The sequence below is a fragment of the Pseudopipra pipra genome, chromosome 2 (genome assembly GCF_036250125.1).
Source record: "Pseudopipra pipra isolate bDixPip1 chromosome 2, bDixPip1.hap1, whole genome shotgun sequence".
NCBI classification, from domain to species: Eukaryota; Metazoa; Chordata; class Aves; order Passeriformes; family Pipridae; genus Pseudopipra; species Pseudopipra pipra.
Window position 1 is genome coordinate 38359777 of NC_087550.1, and position 10090 is coordinate 38369866.

At 41.4% G+C, this 10090-nt stretch overlaps 1 protein-coding gene across 2 annotated transcripts in view; it reads left to right on the top strand.

Moving 5' to 3' along the window:
• The window catches only part of HEPHL1 (hephaestin like 1), a 33234-nt gene extending 25541 nt beyond the window's left edge, over window positions 1-7693 (top strand). For both annotated transcript variants that reach the window (XM_064645084.1, XM_064645083.1), the window contains 7 exons: window positions 289-429; window positions 3567-3673; window positions 4167-4389; window positions 5117-5256; window positions 5881-6040; window positions 7253-7333; window positions 7413-7693. In XM_064645084.1, the coding sequence (XP_064501154.1) occupies window positions 289-429; window positions 3567-3673; window positions 4167-4389; window positions 5117-5256; window positions 5881-6040; window positions 7253-7333; window positions 7413-7615 (1055 nt within the window). In that variant the 3' untranslated portion in view covers window positions 7616-7693. The remainder of the gene's footprint in view (window positions 1-288; window positions 430-3566; window positions 3674-4166; window positions 4390-5116; window positions 5257-5880; window positions 6041-7252; window positions 7334-7412) is intronic.
• Window positions 7694-10090: the final 2397 nt, after the last annotated feature.

Below are 10090 nucleotides of genomic sequence, written 5' to 3' on the forward strand. Positions count from 1 at the left end.
AAAATACACAAACCATCCACAAGAATTTTCTTTAAAAACAAGCTGTCCAAAAACCTGCCTCAAGAGTGAACATTACTCTTCATTGACTAAAAAGAAAAGTGATTATTTGTATATATGGAGCTTTCCAGGAGCTGAGATAACTAACTAATTTTGATGGCTTTGCTGAAAGAGTAGAAAAGCCCAAGAGTTTTGATAAAGACCTTGGCTCCACTCCTAGACCAACCTCTTGAAAGTTTATTGAAATCAGAAAAGCAGCATTAATCACAAGCATTGTCTGTTTGAATTTAGGGCCATTACTCCATGCTGAGGTTGGTGACTCTGTACTGATTGTATTTAAGAACAAAGCCAGCAGACCTTATTCGATAAGTGCACATGGTGTAGAAGAAGTGGGTTGTGAAGAACAGCCTGAGACACCAATTACCCTCCCTGGTAAGCCTCTTCTTTTTTATTTCTTTTTAATCTCTTTTCTTTGAGCTAGAAAGGCTGTATATAAAAGTATTTAAACATATGAATGATAATCCCTTTTTCAAGCTTGCACACATCCACATGTTGACCCAGGCATAATACACTGAATGTTTACTCAGCTATGATTCTGAGTTGTTATACATGTAGGTTCCTGATCAAGTGAGCATATTTGGGCAGAGACTGAACCTTTGTTCCTATCAGGGATAGAAAAAGGAATGTAATATTACTGGAAAACTTCCAAAAAAACCAGAAGCAGGACCATAATCATGGCAAGAGAAGTGTAAGCCACTGCTTCATTTGCCTCCAGACTGACACTCTAACAATATTTTAAAAACTTTCAAACTCAGTGGTAGTTCAACATGGCAACATTTACTCTGCCTCTCTATTAAGCTATACAGAATTGGTATTTGCATTCAGAGCAAATACAAAATACAAAACGTAGCTGTCATATGAATTAAAAATCTTTGAAGAAGGGTACCAAATATGCCTCAGTTGCTAGTGAGGAAAATAGTAGAAAATAATTCTCACAGCACTGAAATTTTTTATATAGAAAAATTCCCGTTAAACTTTTTGAACTTCAACTTTTATGTTGGTTTTTACATTCTAGTAGGAAATTAAACTCAAACCCAGGCATTATAGTCAATCCAAAATGTATATACCTTTGCTTTCCAACACCCATGCAATTTTTTTCATAGTATTTGTGAGTTTCAGTGTGAAACTGAGTGAAAAGAAATTCTGATGTAATAAACCTCTTTGTAAGCTGAAATTTCTTTCCTGTAAGCAGCTGTACCAGTACAGTATAATCACACAGAAACTCACGGCCAGATGGGAGCCAACATCTGCCTTGCTGGATTTTCATAAACGAATACCTGTGGTTAATACATAGGGAGAAAAAAATACAGCTGATTTATATGATTCCTTTTGTTTGTTATTTGCTCCATGATGGTGGTGCCGACAGTTGAGGTATAACGCTGGGAACACTACTGTCGTGTCTCCTGTGTCCACATGGGAGCAGGCTTGAGATGAGTTAGACGAGGGAAGGAGTCTGTGAGAGTAAGCCAAAAGGATTCTTCAGTCAGATCTAAGGACAGACTTCTCCTTAGGCGTTTGGAAGAAACAGTTAACACAGAAAACAAATCCCTCAAAACAAGAATAATTCCTGGGCACTTCAGTCCCTACCACTATCATCTAGAAATCATCGCTCTCTGTCTTCCTAGGCCAGGCTGGACTGCTCACCCCAAGCTTGCCAGAGTCCCTCTAATTCTCTTAAGTCAGTCATCAGACAGATTTATATCCTGATAAATTGTGCTCCTGAGAGCACTCCCAGTTCCCAAACAGACTGTGGAGGGCATGGTAAATAGATGCAGAGAGTAGATTCACAGCAGGCTAAGCCAAAACAGCTTCCAGCTGCCACAGCTTTGTCCTCTCCCTGGCCATTCTTCCATTTACCCAGCAGCAAAAAGGGAGAAAACATCCATTTTCCTCATGTTTATCAGTCTTTTCAGGGGTTATGCTTTATTTACTCTTTAAAGATGGCTCTTCAATGCCTTCTGAATTGTCTCAAGTTTTAAGTAGAGTCAAAATTTTTTCCATCTGCAGCCTCCAAACATCCTGAAGTGGGGAGTAAAAAGTAAGGAAGCTGTGGGGGACCATGACCTGCCTCCCTTCTCACATCATACCCTCTAAAAAGAGGTGATGACAAGTGGGTTAGATACAAGTGGATGACAAACTCTTCCCTGGTTTATGTCTCCATGACATGAATGGTCTGGAGACTGAGGGCTTTCTTGTTAGTGTTTTTTGTCCTATTAGTCTAGTGCTGTGTCTTGTAAGCCTTTCTGATCTCTGCTGAGGTGTGTAAACCCATGCTGTAATGAACAGAAGGTGCTTGTCCTGTAAGGTAAAAAGGCACTGCAATACTTGATGAGACCCATCTCATATTGTATGACAGTTGAGAGACACCTTTTTTTTTTTTTTTTTGTTATCTCTCTGTGCAATAAAACCCACTACTGCATGATCTATCAAAACAATGTAGTGGCTCAGTGACACAGATCTAGGCTAAGTCACTTCACAACTATTTAGGCTTAGAAACTCTCCATGTCTTGATGCCCACAGCTGTTAGCAGCTGTTGGGTTGTGGCTGTAAGACCATGGTCAAGAGTCCTATGATTTCCTTGTTTTACCCTGACTCATAACATGTCCCAAGATGCTCTTGGCTGTTGTCACCCTGGAAGATTTTTGGGTCTGACGTTGCCTGGTTCAACATCTCTCCACCACTTAACATGGCAAGGTGTTTACCACATCTTGGTCTCCTACTCTTTTCTGCAGTACCAGCAAAAAAAAAAAAAAAAAAAATAAAAAAAATGAAGAGACACACAGCACAGACAGCTCATCTGAACACAGATATTTGTGTTCAGTGTAGAGAACTGATCCACACCCAAATAGATAATTTCCTCATCAGTTTGTTCTGCTTCTTTTTAAATCAGAGGTCAGGGAATTTCTGCTCATGGAGGATGTGGCAGATGTGATCACTTTGGGAAAGGGACGGAGGTTTTGGTAATTGCTGTGGAGCAGAGGCTTATCTGGTAGAGGACAGGAGCCCCCTGCTGCTCCCAGTCAGCAGGTTGTTCATATTTAGCTCTCCTCAGGCTCCCAGCTGCTATACTGCTGCAGCACCTTCTGCAAAATCCCAGTGGCAACTGCCACATCTTTTTGCCCTTTTCAATTGAAAAAGTCAAAGAAAGCTTGGCTCCCAACATCTTCAACTGATCTTAAGCATCAGCAGCCAAGATAATTGAACTGCTACAGGTTTTGCCAAGGAGGAAGATGAAGAGTCCTGTCTATAAGCTTCCCTCTGTGGGATGCCACTGTTTGTAAGTATCATTTGCAGATCTTTTCTGGGGCAATATACCTTCATTTACACCACTGGAACTTCATTGACCTCCTGGAAGGCAGAATCATATTCCTATCCCATTACCGCATGCTTCCACAGATAGTTTTGATGCAGATCATTTTTCGATGAGGAGAGTAGCAGATCTGAGTTACATACTCTTCAAAGCCTCTGACAGCCAGCTGCTCATGGTAAAATTGTTCTCTCTGTTTCAGGGGAAATAAACACTTACAGGTGGAATGTCCCAGAACGATCTGGTCCTGGCAAAACAGATCCAAACTGTATCACTTGGGTTTATTATTCAACGGCAAATTTTGTAAAGGTAACCAAGAAACGGCCCTTAAAGCTTACATTACTTTGGCTAAAGCATCCTGCCTTGCATAATGTTTCTGAAAAGATTCTGTTTCTCATTGTGGAGAGGATCACAGGCCAGAAGAGGCCATTAGAGAGCTAGATGCTTTGTCCTCTTTGATAACAGTTGCACATACCTGGGTAATTTCATCTACTGAAATCCCAAGGGATACACCATGGTATTGTGATTTCCTCCTTAAAGAATAATTGAAGGGATTTTGGGTGAAGGCAAAACATTACACAAAATCACAGAATCACAGAATGGGTAGGGTTGGAAGGGACCCCTGGAGGTCATTGCTTTGGTAAATTAACACAGAGACATGTTGAGAAAGAAATTTTTAATCAGAGTACTGTTTCTTTTTCTCATCTGATAGGGAAAAGAAATTTAATCTTTAATTAATCTTTATCTATTCCATGACCGGAGGAACTGAGAATCTGTAATACATATCTTTGTTTTATTTCAGGACACATACAGTGGTCTGATTGGGCCTCTTGTAATTTGCAGAAAAGGAACTCTAGATGAAAGAGGTCTAAGGAAAGACATTGATCGCGAATTTACTCTTCTGTTTATGGTGTTTGATGAAAATGAATCCTGGTATTTGAAAGCAAATATTGAAACATACCTTCATAAGAATCCCGATGATTTTAATTCCACTGAGAACTTTGTAGAAGGCAACAGCATGCACGGTATGTAGGACTCAGTGGCTGCAGCCAAGAGGACAGAGGTTTATTTTTAGGAAAACATTGGACTCAGACTGCAGTTACTCAACCATGTGAGAACTTCATAAACTGCAATGCTGGAAACAAAAAGATTTCCTGAGGCCCAGCCAAGATATTTTTCTAACAAGATGGTTTAGTTGTATACACTCGGGAAGAGGCTGGCCTGCCAGACTTCTCTTGCTATTTGGGAGCCATGTTCTTCGCAGGCTTGTTGTGTAGGAGTGTAAGGATGATATTTTAAAACTGTGGTTGTAGTAGCAACCAGCCCAGGAGCCAGGCAGAACAGACTGGATGGGGACATGAACGGCCCTGGCAAAGCAAACATCTTTCTACAGGTGGTACCCATTTTGGGCAACAATTCTATTTTCCTTTTTTTCCATGTAGCTTCTCAGCAAAAATCCTGTTTGTTCAGGAGTTCAATCTCAACCAGTAAAAAACTGATTTGATGCTTTTCAAGACAATGTTTGCTGATGTATACTTACATGATTTCGAAACATGCTGAAACAAAAGCATGACTGTTTCCCCGCAGTGGCAGTGGGTCACTATGGAGAGCCCTTGCCCTGACCATACATGCCTGTCCCCTCTCTGCCTGGCCACTCCTTCTTCCCCAAAAGTCCAAAGTGCAGGTTATGCAGGTTATCATCATCCATAAGATGGTCAGTTATTAATCATCTCTATTTTGTCATTCTTCCAGCAATCAATGGAAAGATTTATAACAGTCTCTTGGGTCTAACAATGAATGAAGGTGACAAGACAAACTGGTATTTGATAGGAATGGGCAATGAAGTGGATGTCCATACAGTTCACTTCCATGCACAGACCTTCATCTTCAAGGTTAGTAAAATAAATCAAAGTAAAACTTTTATAGTGTGATGGGAAATTTCTGAAAAAAACCAAACCAAACCAAACCAAACCAGGTTCCAACCTTGTTTTGTAGCTTGGGCACGGAGCCCTGGGCTGATGCTGAGGTTGGTGGGAGTTTTGATGTGAAGGAAATAGAAAATGAATTATATTCTTGCAAAGCTTCTATAACTCTGAGGCATATTCATGTTATGAAACAGGAATACAGGGCACTATTAGAGGACATGGTTAAGTGGGTTAAAATACGTGTTTACCCATGGGTATAAGGGAAGATACAGGGACAAAATTAGAGCTACACCTGCTTAGAGTACAGTTTTATGTTGTGATAGCTTGCAGGCAGGACTACCTAAAAAAATCTGCCTTTCAAAGAAACACCTCTGCTTATCCAGTATCTGTAGTCATCAGGAGGAGTCTCCTGTTGTTATTTAGTGGATTAAATGAGAGGTGTCCACAGACCGCAGTTTCCCTGGATGAGACTCTCTTAGAAATGTAGAAGAAGCAGCATTTCATCTCCCTTGAGGAGCTGGAAGTTTAACTGGAATATTTCAGTGCTTGTGAGGTTATTTGAGGCAACTCTCCGCTTTTTCCTTGCCACAGACAGATAAGGACCACAGAGGAGATGTATATGACCTTTTCCCTGGGACTTTTCAGACAGTTGAACTCTTAGCAGAAAACCCTGGAACATGGCTTCTGCACTGCCACGTAGCTGATCACATCCATGCTGGCATGGAGACAACCTACACCATCAATAAATCAGGTGCAGTATCAGGAACTTCCTAGGACTCAGAGATGGTATTGCAGCACATTTGGATGAATGGAAGGCAGGGAAGAAAGGAGGAGATCCAATGTCACTGCTGCACCCTGCACACACCCCCCCAATGACATGGCAAAGACAGTAATCTTTGCTGCACTCTGCAACTTAAAAACAGTTGGTGCTTCACAAGTGCCCTTCTGACACAGTGGCAGTCTGTGGACCATTAGTCATCCACAGGTGGTGCAGAAAACATCTGCAAAGCTGGTTTTCAGCCCTTTTTGCCACACAGTGTGTGGGAGGGCCTACAGACTAGCATGACTCTGGTTCCTCCTTGTGATCACTGCTGACTCACACAGGCAGAGACCAGCTGAGATAAAAGATGCTCCAGAAAGTGATTGTTCATCTTGTCCAAGAAATAGGCGATCCCTTGACTAAGAAAAGTTGGCAAACCCTTTGAGTGGTGCTGGTCCCTTCCACCACATGTGAGTGAGTGAAGCCAAAAGTACTCTGTGAGCCTCTCTGCATCACATAACTTCACTAAACATCGGGATCCAGCACGTCCTGCCTGGGTCCCCCCTGTGCTGTCTACACTCCTCTGCAGGGGTTGTAACAGTGCCAGCAGGCACTCATACCTATAACCACGTAGCAGCAGGATGAAAAATGTAATGGCCAAATGTGTCCAAAATATTCCTCCCTTGGATAAGGTGAGTTTATTTTATACCACGTATTCCTGTGGGCTGTGAAATTTCAAACAAGCAAGTGCAGAACTGAATCATGGAATGGTTTGGATTGGAAGATGCCTCATCTAGTTCCAACCCCTCCACCGTGAACAGGAACACCTTTCATTAGGCCTTGAACACTGCCAGGGATGGGGCATCCACATGTTCTCTGGCAACCTGTGACAGTGCCTCACCACCCTCATCATAAAAAAATTATTTCTTATGTCAAAGCTAAACCTACCCTCTTTCAGTTTAAAGCAGCTACTCCTTGTCTTATCACCACAGTAAACAGTGAAGTAACAGAGATGCCTATAGAGAAGGGGGATGTTGCCCATGGAGCTGCCCAGAGCAACAGCTGTGCTGATCTAATCATGATTTCTGTTCAGATCAACTAGGTAGAAATAATTAAATAAAATCAGCATTACTTTTTTTCGAAAGAGAAAAAATTATTTAGTAAGGCTTTCAACTTAACTACGCTTTTCTTCTCCCTGCACAGAGTGGAAAGTTCCATCAGAAGGAGGACTCACAACTGAAGCATACAATACAACTACTGCAACAAATAGAATCACTGAAAAGGGTAAGGATTTTTTAAATTGTCATTTCAAATTCTTCAGATTCATGCATAGCTTTCTTATTAACAACTTCTCTTTTAACAGATGATGACAGCAAGGGGGGCAATTTTTTTGGCAAAACTCTGAGTCCTGGAGAAACCAGCCTGATACTTGCAGTTTTTTTTTTCATTGGACTTGTTCTGCTGTCAACGGCATTAATCTTCTTCTGCCTCGTCACCCGTCAAGGAAACAGGATCCATTACATGGCTCTGCATGACAAAAGTGCACTTCTGACAGATTCCTTGTAAATGCCCGCTTTTAATATCATTCACAGGGCCACACTGGATTTCACAACATAGAATCATAAAATCATTAGTGTGGGAAAATACCTCTAAGATTACTGAGTCCAACCATTAACCTAATACTGCCAGGTGACATGCTGCTAATGAAACTGGAGCAAGGCATATGCTGATAGTCCTACCCCATAGCCATCACTCACAAAAGTGAACATGAGCTGTAGGGCCACTTACCACCCACCACCACTTCCAGTTCTCTGGAGTTCAGTTGAGCTTTGTCTGAGATCCAATCCAGCAGATGAGCAGAGCAGCACACCTCTTGGCATCCACATTGGCTACACAGGATTTCCACAGGAGTAAGGAGCAAGCAGCAGGGCATTCATGCACTCTGTGCAGAAACATGGGGCTCACACTGGGAAAAAAACACCACCAGGCACTGTTTTAAGTTGTTGGCTTCTGAAGGAACAGGTGTTAGTAGTAAAGTCCCTGCAGTTTCCCAAAGTCTGGCTCAGTGATTTCACCAACATTTAAGTGATTCTCCCTTCTTTTTCTTCCCTGTCAAATGAGGAAACTCTGCAGTGGGACAGATTTTTGAAGGCGTTTAGGGACCTACCAACGTATTTTAGCACCTGATGGGTTCAGCAGTGCCCCTGTTGATAGCTTCTAACAGCTTTTATTAATCTCTTTAAAAATCTAGCCCTGAGCAACCTCCAAGAAAGTTAGTTGACTTTATAATTGCTGCTTGTTGTGGTCCTGATTCTGTATCTCTTCTTTGCACCAAGCAGCACCTCACTCCCTACCTGTAAAGAAGCCATCAGGAGGCTGACCTTTGTGCTCTGCGAGGGAGACAGGCAGAATCAGGCCATGTTTAGTGATACTTGAATGTTTATAGCTCATTTTTAGTTAGACAGTGCTCATTCTTGCCTGCTCATGCCAGCTATAAGTCTTGCAGAGGAACTCCACAACAAATGCCTTTGTGAAACTGTCTATCCAAATTTGATTTTGAATGTAAATTCAAGTTGCTGGTTTTTTTTTTTTATTTTATTTTATTTTTTCTGCTTCTGTATTTTGAAGTATATTCAAATGCAGGAAGCTTAGCTGTGTTTCACTCCTGCTGTAGCTTAATGGTGTCCTGCACTGATGTCCAGTCAAATAACGTGTTGACGTTTCTTGGATGTTTCTCAGATGTTTCTCAGTTATTTCTTGATTCTTTTTCTCCTCAGTCATTTAAGAGCACACATGTGAGGCAGAACTGCAGGACTGAGCTGTAATAGAATTTATATCATAACAACAAACACTTACAAAATCCTTCTCAAAATCTTCCATTTGAGCTGGCAAAACCAGATACTCTAAGCCCTTCTATCTTCTTGTTTTGTAAGCATTAAAATTGGGGTCTCCTGTTCTGTGCAAAAAGACTGTCTGTCTATGCAGAACATTTGTTCTCTGTTTACATATAAAATTAAAGCCTTTCACTTAAACATGCGATGTTAAGAAAGAAAATTATTTGGTACTTCCCTTCTTGAGTAGCTAATGCACCTGATGTTCTAGAAACAGAGTTATAAATATCTTTTGACTGTAGAAACGAGCCAGCCAAAGTGATTACAATGATAATAAAAAATCCAGTTATTTGTATGGACCTCCTGGCACAATTCTCAGCTGGATGGTGGCCATGAAACAAGAACGAAGCCTCCGAAGGGCCCCAGGACGTAACCACTGCTGGACCAGTGACACAGCCTGCCACAGAGATCATGAAGCATCACAGAAAGCTTAAAGCACTGAGTTTACCATGGCCTGCCTGGTGCAGGCAGCCCTGTGCCAGCTGTGCCCTAACACTTGTGATGAAGGACAGCATTTCTGTTGGTCTGAAGCACCAGCAGGAACAGAGTTAAGAAACAAAATGAACAAAAGATCAAGTCACTAGAGCAGGCATGTTCTCCACATATTGCTACAGGCCCTCAAGTATGAAAGATCTGGATTATGAACTCGGATAGCCGTTGGGAACTGTCCTAGAACCGAAAAGTTTCCAGAACAATAGGCAGCTCTATCAGTCCCACAACACGAACTGGGCTGAAACCATTCTAAAAAAAAACCAAACCCAAAAAACAAACAGAAAAGTGGCCAAGGGAACAAAAGAGAACATGGAAGAATTTAAACTTTGGTTTTTTTACTAGAGAAAATTGTGCCTTGGGAAGGTTTTTGAAGGACTCAGTGCATAGATAAGAGACTTGGAAGAATATAACCTGCTTACATTTCCATAAGATGTTTGAGAAGGTCTTTAGTTAAAGCTTCTTAAGGAAATGAAATCACAATGAGTAGAGATGAAGAGTCCATGGAGGTTAATTAACTGGTTAAAAGGCAGTGAAAAGTGGTCAGATTTCATGTTGAAAGTTACTCATGGAGTGCTACAAGTACCCTTGCTCTTCAGTATTTTCTGTAATTGTTGTGAAAAAGGGTGGCCAAGTTGAGGGAGAATCTTAAGTAAATGTA